This window comes from Loxodonta africana, chromosome 6, assembly GCF_030014295.1.
Source record: "Loxodonta africana isolate mLoxAfr1 chromosome 6, mLoxAfr1.hap2, whole genome shotgun sequence".
NCBI lineage: Eukaryota > Metazoa > Chordata > Mammalia > Proboscidea > Elephantidae > Loxodonta > Loxodonta africana.
The window spans coordinates 19830208-19845354 of record NC_087347.1 but is presented as its reverse complement, the minus strand read 5'-3'; the positions used below and the strand labels follow the sequence as shown (position 1 = coordinate 19845354).

At 37.2% G+C, this 15147-nt stretch overlaps 1 protein-coding gene across 1 annotated transcript in view; it reads left to right on the top strand.

Annotated features, from left to right (window-relative positions):
- Window positions 1-15147, top strand: part of LOC104845483 (putative serine protease K12H4.7) — a 66888-nt gene that overhangs the window by 44116 nt on the left and 7625 nt on the right. Inside the window, exons 6-8 of the mRNA XM_010586357.2 lie at window positions 6835-7033; window positions 8357-8447; window positions 9917-10125. Of these exons, the coding sequence (XP_010584659.1) occupies window positions 6835-7033; window positions 8357-8447; window positions 9917-10125 (499 nt within the window). The remainder of the gene's footprint in view (window positions 1-6834; window positions 7034-8356; window positions 8448-9916; window positions 10126-15147) is intronic.

Sequence of the window (15147 nt, the reverse complement as noted above, 5' to 3'; positions counted from 1 at the left end):
TTGAGCTCTTTTGTGCATGGAGTGAGGTATGGTTCTTGTTTCATTTTTTTTGCTAAGATCCAGTTACGCTAACACCATTTCTTAAAAAGACTGTCTTTTCCCCATTTAACGTTTTGAGGCCTTTGTCAAATATCAACTGCTTATATGTGGATGGATTTATGTCGGGATTCTCAATTCTGTTCCATTGGTCTATGTATCTGTTGTTTTAGCAGTACCAGGCTGTTTTGACTACTGTGGTGGTATAATAGGTTCTAAAATCAGGTAAAGTAAGGCCTCCCACTTTGTTCTTCTTTTTCAGTAATGTCTTATTTATCCAGGGCCTCTTTCCCTTCCATATGAAGTTGGTGATTTGTTTCTCCATCTCATTAAAGAATGTCATTGGGATTTGGGTTGGAATTGGACTAAATGTATAGATCGCTTTTGGTAGAATAGATATTTTTATAATGTTAAGTCTTCCTATCCATGAGCAAGGTACATTTTTCCACTTATGTAAGTCTCTTTTGGTTTCTTGCAGAAGTGTACTATAGTTTTCTTTGTAAGTCTTTTACATGTCTGATAAGATTTATTCCTAAGTATTTTATCTTCTTGGGGGCTACTATAAATGGCACTGCTTTGGTGATTTCCTCTTCGATGTTCTTTTTGTTGGTGTAGAGGAAACCAACTGATTTTTGTGTATTTATCTTGTATCCCGATATTCTGGTGAACTCTTCTATTAGTTTCAGTAGTTTTCTTGTGGATTCCTTATGGTTTTCTGTGTATAAGATCATGTCATCTGCAAATAGAGATACTTTTACTTTTTCCTTGCCAATCTGGAAGCCCTTTATTTCTTTATCTAGCCTAATTGCTCTGGCTAGGCCCTCCAACACAATGTTGAATAAGAGAGGTGATAAAGGGCATCCTTGTCTGGTTCCAGACCTCAATGGGAATGCTTTCAGGCTCTCTCTATTTAGCGTGATGTTGGCTGTTGGCTTTGTTTAAATGCCCTTTATTATGTTGAGGGATTTTCCTTCTATTCCAATTCTGCTGAGAGTTTTTATCATGAATGAGTGTTGAACTTTGTCAAATGCCTTTTCTGCATCAATTGATAAAATCATGTGATTCTTGTCTTTTATTTACGTGTGGTGGATTTCATTAATTGTTTTTCTCATGTTGAACCATCCCTGCATACCTGGTATGAATCCCACTTGGTCATGGTGAATTATTTTTTTGATATGTTGTTGAATTCTATTGGCTAAAATTTTGTTGAGGATTTTTGCATCTACATTCATGTGTGATATAGGTCTATAACTTTCTTTTCTTGTGGTGTCTTTACCTGGTTTTGGTATCAGGGATATGGTGGCTTCATAGAAGGCATTTGGTAGTATTTTGTCCTTTTCTATGCTCTGAAATACCTTCAGTAGTAGCGGTGTTAACTCTTTTCTGAAAGTTTGGTAGAACTCTGCAGTGAAGCTGTCAGGACCAGGGCTTTTTTTTTTGATGGGAGTTTTTTGATTACCTTTTCAATCTCTTGTTATGGGTCTATTTAGTTGTTCTACCTCTGTTTGTGCTAGTTTAGGTAGGTAATGTGTTTCTATGAATTTATCCATTTCTTCTAGGTTTTCAAATTTGTTTGAGTACAGTTTTTCATAGTAATCTCATATGATTTTTTTTAATTTCAGTTGTGTCTGTTGTAATATCGCCCATCTCATTTCTTTTTTGGGTTATTTGCTTCCTCTCCTGTTTTTCTTTTTTCAGTTTGGCCAGTGGTTTATCAATTTTGTTGATTTTTTCAAAAATCCAGCTTTTGTTCTTGTTAATCTTTCAATTGTTTTTCCGTTTTCTATTTCATTTAGTTCAGCTCTAATTTTTATGATTTGTTTTCTTCTGGTGCCTGTGGGTTTTTTTTATTGCTCTCTTTCTTTTTATTCAAGTTGTAGGGATAATTCTTTGAATTTGGCCCTTTCTTCTTTTTGTATGTGTGCATTTATTGATATAAATTGGCCTCTGAGCATGGCTTTTGCTGTGTCCCAAAGGTTCTGATAGGAAGTGTTTTCATTCTCATTGGATTCTATGAATTTCTTTATTCCATCCTTAATGTGTTCTATATTCCAGTCTTTTTTGAGAAGGGTATTGTTCAGTTTCCAAGTGTTTGATTTCTTTTCCCTGCTTTTCCCGTTATTGATTTCCACTTTTATGGCCTTGTGGTCAGAGAAGGCACTTGTAATATTTCAGTGTTTTGTATTCTGCTAAGGCTTGCTTTATGACCTAATATGTGGTCTATTCTAGAGAATGTTCCATGTGCACTAGAAAAGAAAATATACTTGGTTGCTGTTGGGTGGAGTGTCCTGTATATGTCTAAGAGGTCAAGTTGGTTGATTGTCGCATTTAGCTCTTCTGTGTCTTTATTGAGCCTCTTTCTGGATGTCCTGTCCTTCACCGAAAGTGGTGTATTGAAGTCTCCTACTACTATTGTGGAGCTGTCTGTATCACTTTTCAATGTTGATAGAATTTGTTTTATGTAGCCCTGTCATTGGGTGCATAAATATTTAATATGGTATATCTTCTTGATGTATTGTCCCTTTAGTCATTATATAGTGTCCTTCCTTATCCTTTCTGATGGATTTAACTTTAAAGTCTATTTTGTCAGGAATTAGTATTGTTACTCCTGCTCTTTTTCGATTTTTGTTTGCTTGATATATTTTTTTCCCATCATTTGAGTTTTAGTTTGTTTGTGTATCTAAGTCTAAGGTGTGTCTCTTGTAAGCAGCATATAGATGGATCTTGTTTTTTAATCCATTCTGCCACTCTGTCTCTTTATTGGTGCATTTAGTCCATTTACATTCAGGGTAATTATAGATAGGTATGAATTTAGTGCTATCATTTTGATGTCTTTTTTGTGTGTGTTGTTGATAGTTTCTTTTTCCCACTTAATTTTATGTGCTGAGTAGATTTTCTTTATATATTGTTCTTTCCTCATATTTGTTGTTGTTGATTTTGTTTCTGCTGAGTCTGTATTTTCCCTTTGTATTTTATTTTGAAGAGTAGGATAGTTTGTATCCTTTGCGGTTACCTTATTATTTACCCCTATTTTTCTAAATTTAAAACTAACTTTTATTTCTTTGTATCACCATATCTTCCTCTCCATATGGAAGGTGTATGATTGCATTTGTTAGTCCATCTTTATTATTTTAATGTTGTCTTCTTTTATATGATAACATCACTGTTACCCTCTTTTTTTTTTTTTTTTTTTAAATAACCTTGCTTTGTTTTTTTGGATTTCCCTGTCTGGGTTGACTTCCGGTTGCTCTGCCCAGTGTTCTACTCTTGGGTTGATACCTGATATTATTGATTTTCTAACCAAAGAACTCCCTTTAGTATTTCTTGTAGTTTCGGTTTGGTTTTTACAAATTCCCTAAAGTTGTGTTTATCTGGAAATGTCTTAATTTCACCTTCATATTTAAGAGACAGTTTTGCTGGATATATGTTTCTTGGAAGGTAATTTTTTTCCTTCAATTTTTTAAATATGTCATCCCATTGCCTTCTTGCCTGCGTGGTTCATGCCGAGTAGGCTGAGCTTATTCTTATGGCTTGGTGATTTTAATGAATAATGCTGAGTAATTTCTTTAGATATGTTTTGGAGTTAGAAAGTGACTGGAAAGGGCATGGTCAAGGATAGATTTTACTCTTAATTTTTTCTTTTTCTTCTTACGTTTCCAAGTTTATTGTTCTTTATAAGAGATTTATTCCTTTTGCTTCATGACTGAAATATCGGAATATTCTTAGGAATATGTGAATTGGCAACTATACAACTGGACAATGGGTTGAAAAGGGATGCTGGTGAGGACTGAGCTTCTTGGATCAGGTAGACACTTGAGACTATGTTGGCATCTCCTGCCTGGAGGGGAGATGAGAGGGTGGAGAGGGTTAGAAGCTGGCAAAATGGACACAAAAACAGATAGTGGAGGGAGAGAGTGGGCTGTCTCATTAGGGGGAGAGTAATTGGGAGTGTGTAACAAGGTGTATGTGGGTTTTTGTGTTAGAGACCGATTTGATTTGTAAACTTTCACTTAAAGCACAATAAAAATTAAAAAAAAAAAAACCTTTACGGCATAGAATTTTCTTATGCAAAAATCTGTCTTTTATATTTTCTTCTGATAATACCCTAAACTTAGACTTGGAAAAATTTTATGTGTTATAAGGGAAGGCGAGTGGATTCAAATTCATATGGTTTCCTTTCTGCAGAACTAACATACAACTCTAGTAAGAAAATTGATATTTACATTTGCCCTTTGAAGAGCGTAGTAGAAAAGAAGGATATGCATTAATCCCGTGCTATCTAATGTGAGGCAATGCACACAGATGATGCTCAGCAAATTATGGATTTTTCATGGCTTTTTCCCTCACTCAAGTAAACACTGAAAATGTATTACTTCTTTTAACAGGGTTTTCGCTATGCCAAATCAAGCCAAATCCTCTGAAATACCACTATAAAGACCATATGGTGAGAGTAGTTTTTTCTTTCAATATCAGCATCTAAGAGGGTTTAGCTCTACTAGAATTTCTAAAATTGTCATGAGGAGAAATTTGCAGCACAGTTACCTGAAAGTCATGTTAACAATGCAGATTCCTTGGCCTCACTGCCAAGCCTCTAGAGTGGAAACTAGGCTCCTGATCCTCAGGTGATTCTTATGGGATTTAAGTGAAATTTAAGACTCTGTCCTTTATACTAACTGCTCAGGTCCATCCCTAAAAAAAAAAAAAAAAAGGACAAAAAGTCCGACTCATTGACACTGAATTAGTTCCATCTCATAGCGACCCTATTGGACAGAATAGAACGTCCCAACAGGGTTTCCAAAGAATGGCTGGTGAATTTGAAATGCAGACCTCTTGGATGGCAGCAGAGCTCTTACTTAATCACTGCACCACCAGGGCCCTCCTTACCCCTCCTCATAATCCCACGATAGGAAAGTCCTATGAAATGTGAGAAAAATGAGTTAATAAAGGATAAATATGTTTCTTTCTCACACTTATTTTCTCTAGTAACACTTTCTGTGTTGTTATCCAGCTTCACGATTCCTGTGCAAATGTAGGGTTTAATCAACTAGTTGATGTCATGTTGATCCAACTCATAGTGTCTCCATGTGTGTCACAGTAGGATTGTACCCACAGGGTTTCCATTAGATGATTGTTTGGAAGTACATTGCTAGGCCCTTCTTCTGAGACACCTCTGGGTGGACTTAAATCTCTAGCCTTTATATTAGCAGCTGAGTGTGTTAACCATTTGCATTACCCCGGACCTCCAAGTGTGGCTTTAGGGATTCCTAAATCCACAGACAATTCACTAAGTGTAAATCAGGAAGTATAATTCTGCCAATAGATTTGACCTTCATCCACATTAAAACTTTTGTTGTTCTTGATAGGTAGCATATTTGAAGTAAAAAAATGTTATTTTTCCTTTAAAAACTTTTCTACACAGACCTTTAACCCACTGAAGATGATAATTAATAAAAATGTAAGAGTTCTATACCTGACCACATTCTATGATTAATATCTATTTCCAGTTTTGTTTTGTGTTTTTAGTTTTCTTGACAAAAAATACTGTTTATTGAACAACATAATAATCCTAATTAACAAATATCAATTATATGTGTATGTAGATGGTAGAAATGGCAAATGTTCTAATTCCTATACCTTTACCACAATTAAAAAAAAAAGGGAAGAAGAAATGTAACAATTATAATGAAAACAATGCTGCTTCTTATTGAAAGACCTTTGTTCCAGGCATGAGCCTAAGGACTACTTTCATTTAATCCTCACAGCAACCTTATCAGCTATTCTGAGTAGTTTATTCTTATTTTCTACACAGAACACATGAGCAAACTAAGGCTTGGACAGTTACGTAGCTAATTCAGTGTCACATATCCAGGCTTACTGATCATCCTCACAGACATTGCACATCCTTGCCACCACGTCTTCGGACATGTTGTTCCCCTTGCCTAAAATGCACTCTAGTTTATTTTTATTTTTATTGTTGTAAAAATATAAAAACCTAACATTTGCCTCTCAACATTTCTCACATGTACAATTAAATAAAAAACAATATCGTTAACCATGTTGTGCAACCATCACCAATATCCATTGCCAAATTTTCCATCCCATAAACAAGAACTCTATGTTACCTAAAAAATGATTTTCCCCCTCTTTCCTTCTTTGCCTATAAGCAGAATTAAACACTAGTCTCTACACCTTTGTCATTCTAGATACTTCATATTAATAAAATCATACGAATGCACTCTACTTCTATTTATTTAAACCTTACACCTTCTTCCAGGTCCACCTCAATTCCTACCTCCTCATCAAGCTTTTTTCAGGATTCTAGTCCTCACAAAACTCTCAAAATTCCCATAGTTGGTCATTACCATTTTCATATTTTATGTTCCTTGTCTTTCTGGACTAGATCCTTGGCAGTCACTTTTTACACCTCCCAGAGTTTCTAGCATTCATCTGGTGAGATACTGCATGCTAATCAAAGCTTGCTTGTTTGTTAACTCATCCAAACCAAATACGGACCTGAATACCAAAAGTCTTCATTTAAAGCAGGTGCTTTTATGAGCTACATGTCTTGCACAAGGGAGTCTGACTCACTTCTAATAGACTCTGCAACCCATGCAAGTGAGCTGATAGTTTTCAGGAATTGATCCTCAGGCCAAGTCACCAAAGGCTATTTGTAACTTATTTGAGTTGAAAGCAAGCACTTAAAGCATTGAAAATAATTTTGGAGCTGAACTGCATTTGGAGCTGAAAGCCATCCCATGTATATTGTCTTAAGGATAATTGGAATCTTGATTTTTGCAGGGAAAACAGGTTTCAATCAGCATGGATGACCTTTGTGACACGATGGCTAACACCTCATTGGGTTCACTTTACTATAGATACATTAGAATTATACATTCAACAATTGGGAATAAATATTCACCTTGCCTTTCTGCAAATTACGGAGATAAACTGAAAGCCTTCGTGGACTCTTCCATCAGACACCAATATCCTACAACAGGTAAAGCATTACCTGGTAAAAATGAGAAATGACAGAATAACCAGAGCTAAGAGGTTTACTAAAGGATGGGAAGAGTGAGTGAAGGAGTCGAGGAGCTGGACATACACAGATTAAACCACTTTAGTAAACCAAAACCAAAAACTCATAGTGACCGTATAGGACAGAGTAGAACTGCCTGATAGAGTTTCCAAGGAATGCCTGGGCATATTCGAACTGCTGACCTCTTGGTTAGCAGCTGTAGCACTTAACCACTACACCACCAGGGTTTCCTGCTTTAGTAAAAGATTCAGAACTACCCAATGCTTAGGATTGAAAGAAGCAGAATACAGAAAGGTGACCCTTAGTACTTTTCAACACTAATCTAGCATCATTGATGCTAACAAAATACTTCACTCCACTTCAAATTCCATGAAGAGTAGTTCTCAAATGTGGTTGCACTCTGAGATGACCTAATCTGTTGCCGTCCAGTGGATTTCGATTCATGGCAACCGCATGTGTTACAGAGCAGAAATGTAAAATGGATTTTCTTGCCTATAATCTTTATGGCACCAGATCACCAGGCCATTCTTGCGTGGCACTGCTGGGAATGTTCAAATTGCCAACCTTTAAGTTAGTAGACGAGTAAAAATCACTTGCACCACCCAGGGACCCTCCCTCTATCATTAGCCTGTTTGACATCCAATATAACTAAAACTTCAATCTCTTGGCAGTATGAATACTTCTTAATATGTTTAACTAAATTGATCAAAGATGTGTGAATCCTTGACATAGCTGCTAGACTTTAGATGAACTGAACTTCTCAGTTATTATCTACAAATTGATGAATTGATCTATATCACCCTGCCAATATTGGTGACCTCTGGGGAAGAAGTTGTAGTCATAGTATGACTGGAGATGTGGAGATGGTGAGGCACAGGGACATCAAGTGTGCATCCTTCCTTCAAGAAACTTTGTGGAGAAGAGCCTGTGATATCCTAAAGGGGAGTTAACTAGAGGCAGATGCAGATTGAATGGAGCGTGTTCCCAGCAGAAGCTGGAAAGGGCAGAATTGAGGTGCTCATAGAGATGGTCCTGAGGGAATGAGATAGGTTTACTTTAGGAGCATGTGAGGACCTTGCCAGAATCTCCTCAATGGACATAGATTCAGGTCTTCCTGTGGTAATGTTGGATATGATTAAAAATATTAAGAATGCTGAGATCAAATTTGTTTTAGAATGTCACAAGCATCAAGTAAATTTGTGTACTGAAATCTTTTAAGCTTTTTATTTGGTAATTGACAAAAATATCATTTCTGGTTAAATCAATTGATGTTTTGCTTTCTAGGCAGGCAACACTTCTACCAGTGTTGCACTGAATTTGGGTTCTTTCAGACCACAGATTCAAAGAACCAGCCCTTCACTGGGTTGCCTCTCAGGTAAAAGTTCTATTTTGACTTCTATTTGTCACTAGAACCATGATGGCAGGTTTTCTTCTTTTTTTTCCCCCTCACTTCAATTGCCCAAATTAGCCAATTTGAAATGGGTAAAATTTAAGGTAGAAATCTTTTGAATGGAAGTTTGAGAAATAAAAAAAATATTCCAATAAGGTATGTAGAACCAAATCTCTTATTTCCAAATCTAACTTTACTAGTAGCTGCCAGGAAACAATCTGTAAGTTTTAAAGGATGAATAAGAACGAATAAACTAGTAGCCTCAGTCTTACTTGCTGGCATTAGAAGGTCATTTTATTTAATACTCTTTAACCAAGAATGTACATTGTGTGTTTATTGAAAAATCCAATTAAGGAACATGGGTGACAGCAAAATTACAACTAAAGAAAGCCAGTTTTCCATCTCTTTTGAATTTTAGTTTAGTGTAGGTTTGCTGGTTGTATGAAGCAAGACAGATAACTGTTAGTAAACTTCATTCTCATTGTTTTATCATCCTTTGTTCATATTTACTGGGTTTGTAGAGCAAGATATGATTCCTGATTTGGAGCCTATATTTTTTCCTATCCAAGTCCAAAGGGTCAAATTCCCTAATGAGGAAAGGAGCTAGGACTTATTTATGTCAAGTGTATTAATTGAACTACAGTTTTTAAGAGTGATGTTTGTGGTGAAGGTACCTGTATTGGGGCAAACACCTACTGTTAGCCTCACTTCTTTTGGCTTGTATTCTACCAGGGTGGAGAGAAGGCCCATCTACATTTTCAGCACCTTGTTCCTTTGCATATCACTTTTGCTCCTAGGACACAGGAGGAGGTCTTTCTTTTGATTGACTCCCTTCTTTAGTCTCTCTTTGATGTTCTAAACCCTCAGGCTAGAACAAATGGAACTGGGTGGGTTAGAGTAGCTCTGGGGCCTGCTTCTCTACATTGGAGGTAGTCTTGTACTTTCACTGCCTCTGTAGTCTTTATCCGGATGGTAGGCTATTCATTCAGTTTTTTTCCTTCCACAGCAGTTACTAGTCCAGGTTCAAGTATGAACTTGGTGGGAAGGCAAAGAACAGGGTATTCTGTTTTTTTTTCTTTTGAAGCCCTGGGTGGAGTCCAGAAAACAGAGGCCTGTGGTTTCTATAGCCTCCTCACTAAGGTGGTACACTGAGTTGACCAACGGTCCCATAAACAAGTACTTTGTTGGCCAGATTCCTCTCTGTTTACTGAATAGAGGACCTCATAGGAGGAAAGACTAGACTCGGACAGATAGCTAGATAGCTAGCCAGAGAAATAGATACATTTTCTTCTTAAACTGAAGAAATCCTTCTTTAGCTATTTTCAGTAACTCAGATTCTCAGGGGAAAACAAAACAACTAAGTAAATGACACCATACTCTTTCCATATGTGTCTTTCCTACAGTCCTCAACCCTGATCTCTAGCATCTAAAATTTTGTCTCATTTTCTTTGCAGTTATTTTGTTCAACAATGTTCTGATTTCTTTGGCCCTAAGTTCAATTATGATTCACTGAATACGGGTGTTACATCCACCAATGCGTACTACGGTGGCTTCAACGTGACAGGAAGCAAAGTCATCTTCCCCAATGGTTCCCTTGATCCTTGGCATGTTCTGGGGATCACAAAGGATATCAGTAAAGATTTGCCTGCTGTCTTCATTAAAGGTAACACATTGTGAATAGTCAAAGACCTATAAATAGGATGAAAATGTCAGGATGTCATAATAAATGAAGGAGGTTACAGTGGTTCAGAGGTTGAACTATTGCATTCATTGTGGGAAAAGAGGGTTGGATTCCCTTACCTGCACATAATGTACAGCCACTACCAGTCTGTCATTAGAGGCTTGTGTGTATCATGAAGTACAGGTTTTGATGGAGCTTCCAGATTAAAATGATCTATTTATAGAAATCAGCCCATGAATGCCCTAGGGATCACAATGGTTTGATCTAAACCAATCACAGGAATGGCACAGGGCCAGGAAGCATTTCATTCTGTTGTGTATGGGGTCTCCAGGTTTTTGGGGCAGACCTGACTACAGCTATCAGTATCATTAATAAATTGTTTTTGATGTTGTTATCAACAAAAAGCACAAAATACACCTAAGCAGTTGATAAGTTGATCATTTAGCCTTCACTAGTATTTCTACTTCTGGCTGGCATCTAGAATAGAACACATTAAAACATACTAATTAGCACAGACAACTAATGCACCTATAAAATTAACTACTTGAGTACAATTGTTCTTATTTATTTATTTAATAAGAAGTGTGTATGGTTTCATATAATCAAGTGATATGAGGTTGTTTTCTTTTGTGAATGTAATCGCTCATTAAAAGAAGTCGTTTTGTCTGAGTGCCCTGAACACTAGATTAATCAGTGTCCACCAGCACAACTGCTTGGTTCTTAGAATAGTAACCTTACTTGGATCACACCGTCTTTCCATGTGATCCATTTTACCTGCTGAGGTTACTGAAATTAGTTTTGAAGTAATCTCAATAATCTGTTTAGTACTGGATAAAATGTATACTTTCAGTACAAAATAAAATCTGCTGATTATTATGCTAACGTGATATTTACAAAAGCCTTCACCATGATTTTCAGCTTAAAGGCCCCCAAAATTAATATGAGAATGGCAAAACTGTCATTGGCTTTAGTGACCCTGACCTCTCACATTGAGTGTTATTCTGGATGGGTCAGTAGAAGTAAGGAGAAAGTACATTGAAAAAGAGGAGGTGAAGAAACAGAAGCAGCAAGCTTAAACACCTTGACTGTGAGGTGTGGAAGAGAAAAAAAAAAAAAAAAAGCCACTGTTGAATGGAATACGATCAGGGAGAAAGATGTCACACTAAAGGGAAGCCAGGAAAGGAAAGGGTGTAGCAACACAGGGAGAACCTGCCTTCGCAGGTGGCTCTGCTGTAAATGGAGCAAATATCTTAAGTATGAGGGAAAACACTGTAGGTTTATAGTCTTAGTGGCAGGAATTTGAGAAAGTCCCTGGGGTGGAGTTATCATTCTCACAATTATCCAGCCCAAAACAAGAACACAGTCAAATTCCTGCTACCTGGCTTTTAAACTTCTCTGTATCTTCTGGAATAGTTCAAAAGACACCTAAGCAGTATCCCTCATCTATTCTTACTCCAGCTAAACCAAATTTCTCTCATTCACATTGTGTATGTATGTACGAGTGAATGTGATAGTGTATACGATGCTAGTAATCAATTTTTGTGCAAAAGTCTACCTTATAAGAGGGTGGACCAGGTTGTTTTGGTTTTCTAATGAAAACAGAAGACTATCACCGTGGTATCTCCCAGAGATGAGATCCTAAACAAATTCTTTTTTTTTTTTTTTAATAATTTTTATTGTGCTTTAAGTGGAAGTTTACAAATCAAGTCGGCCTCTCACACAAAAAACCATATACACCTTCCTACACACTTCCAATTACTCTCCCCCTGATGAGACAGCCCACTCTCTCCCTCCACTATCTGTTTTTGTGTCCATTTTGCCAGCTTCTAACCCTCTCCATCCTCTCATCTCCCCTCCAGGCAGGAGATGCCAACATAGTCTCAAGGGTCCACCTGATCCAAGAAGCCCACTCCTCACCAGTGTCCCTCTCCAAGCCATTGTCCAGTCCAATCCATGCCTGAAAAGTTGGCTTCAGGAATGGTTCCTGTCCTGGGGCAACAGAATGTCTGTGGGCCATGACCACTGGGGTCCTTATAGGCTCAGTTAGACTATTAAGTCTGGTCTTTTTATGAGAATTTGGGGTCTGCATCCCACTGCTTTCCTGCTCCCTCAGGGGTTCTCTGTTGTGTTCCCAGCTGGGGCAGTCATCGGTTGTAGCTGGGCACCATCTAGTTCTTCTGTTCTCAGGATGATGTAGTCGCTGGTTCATGTGGTCCTTTCTGTCTCTTGGGCTCGTAATCACCTTGTGTCCTTGGTGTTCTTCATTCTCCTTTTATCCAGGTGGGTTGAGACCAATTGATGTATCTTAGATGGCTGCTTCCTAGCCTTTAAGACCCCAGACGCCACTCTTCAAAGTGGGATGCAGAATGTTTTCTTAATAGATTTTATTATGCCAATTGACTTAGATGTCCCCTGAAACCATGGTCCCAATACCCCTGCCCCTGCTACACTGGCCTTCGAAGCATTCAGTTTATCCAGGAAACTTCCTTGCTTTTGGTTTAGCCAATTGTGCTGACCTCCCCTGTATTGTGTGCTGTCTTTCCCTTCACCTAAAGTAGCTCTTATCTACTATCTAATTAGTGAATACCCCTCTTCCACTCTCCCTCCCTCCCCCCTCTCGTAACCTCAAAAGAATGTTTTCTTCTCAAACTATTTCTCATGTTCTTGTAATGGTGGTCTTATACAATATTTGTCCTTTTGCAACTGACTAATTTCACTTAGCATAATGCCTTCCAGGTTCCTCCATGTTATGAAATGTTTCACAGATTCCTCACTGTTCTTTTTCGATGTGTAGTATTCCATTGTGTGAATATACCATAATTTATTTATCCATTCATCCGTTGATGGGCACCTTGGTTGCTATCGTGTTTTTGCTATTGTAAACAGTGCTGCAATAAACATGGGTGCGCATATATCTGTTCACGTAACGGCTCTTATTTCTCTAGGATATATTCCAAGGAGTGGGATTGTTGGATCATATGGTAGTTCTATTTCTAACTTTTTAAGGAAGTGCCAAATCAGTTTCCAAAGTGGTTGTACCATTTGACATTCCCACCAGCAGTATGTAAGTGTTCCAATCTCTGCACAGCCTCACCAACATTAATTATTTTGTGTTTTTTGGATTAATGCCAGCCTTGTTGGAGTGAGATGAAATCTCATTGTAGTTTTGATCAGCATTTCTCTAATGGCTAATGATCGTGAACATTTCCTCATATATCTGTTAGCTACCTGAATGTCTTCTTTAGTGAAGTGTCTATTCATATCCTTTGCCCATTTTTTAACTGGGTTATTTGTTTTTTACAGTTGAATTTTTGCAGTGTCATGTAGATTTTAGAGATCAGGCCCTGATCAGAAATGTCATAGCTAAAAACTTTTTCCCAGTCTGTAGGTAGCCTTTTTACTCTTTTGGTGAAGTCTTTGGATGAGCATAAGTGTTTGATTTTTAGGAGCTTCCACTTTTTTTAGTTATCTAGTTTTTCTTCTACGTACTTTATAATGTTTTGTATACTGTTTATGCCATGTATTAGGGCTCCTAACATTGTCCCTATTTTTTCTACCATGATCTTTATCATTTTAGATTTTATATTTAGGTCTTTGATCCATTTTGAGTTAGTTTTTGTGCATAGAGTGAGATATGGGTCTTGTTTCATTTTTTTTGCAGATAGATATCCAGTTATGCCAGCACCATTTGTTAAAAAGACTGTTTTTTCCCCATTTAACTGTTTTGGGGCCTTTGTCAAATATCAACTGCTCATATGTGGATGGATTTATGTCTGGATTCTCAATTCTGTTCCATTGGTCCATGTATCTGTTGTTGTACAAGTACCAGGCTGTTTTGACTACTGTGGCAGTAAAATAGGTTCTAAAATCAGGTAAAGTAAGGCCTCCTACTTTGTTCTTCTTTTTTGTTAATGCCTTATTTATCCAGGGCCTCTTTCCATTCCATATGAAATTGGTGATTTGTTTCTGCATCTCATTAAAGAATGTCCTTGGGAAGTAAACATTTTTATAATGTTAAGTCTTCCTATCCATGAGCAAGGTATGTTCTTCTACTAATGTAAGTCTCTTGGTTTCTTGCAGAAGTATACTGTAGTTTTCTTTGTATAAGTCTTTTACATCTCTGGTAAGATTTATTCCTAAGTATTTTATCTTCTTGGGGGCTACTGTAAGTGGCATTGATTTGGTGATTTCCTCTTCAATGTTCTTGTTGTTGTTGTAGAGGAATCCAACTGATTTTTGTATGTTTATCTTGTATCCCAATACTGTGCTGAATTCTTCTATTAGGTTCACTAGTTTTCTGGAGGATTACTTAGGGTTTTCTGTGTGTAAGATCATATCATCTGCAAATAGAGATATTTTACTTTTTCCTTGCCAATCTGGATGCCCTTTATTTCTTTATCTAGCGTAACTGCTCTGGCTAGGACTTCCAGCACAGTGTTGTGGTGATAAAGGGCATCCTTGTCTGGTTCCTGATCTCAGTGGGAATGTTTTCAGGCTCTCTCTATTTAGGGTGATGTTGGCTGTTGACTTTGTACACATGCCCTTTATTATGTTGAGAAATTTTTATCATGAATGAGTGTTGAACTTTGTCAAATGCCTTTTCTGCATCAATTAATAAAATCATGTGTTTCTTGTCTTTTGTTTTATTTATATGGCAGATTACATTAATTGTTTTTCTAATGTTGAACCATCCCTGCATACCTGGTATGAATCCCACTTGGTCATGGTGAATTCTTTTTTTGATATGTTGTTGAATTCTATTGGCTAGAATTTTGTTGAGGATTTTTGCATCTACATTCATGAGGGACATAGGTCTATAATTTTCTTTTCTTGTGATGTCTTTACCTGGTTTTGGTATCAGGGATACGGTGGCTTCATAGAACGAGTTTGGTAGTATTCCATCCTTTTCTATGCTCTGAAATACTTTTAGTAGTAGTGGTATTAACTCATGGCCTGTTTCTTTATGTGACTTGGTATTGACTGTTTTCTCTGAGCCATCTATAG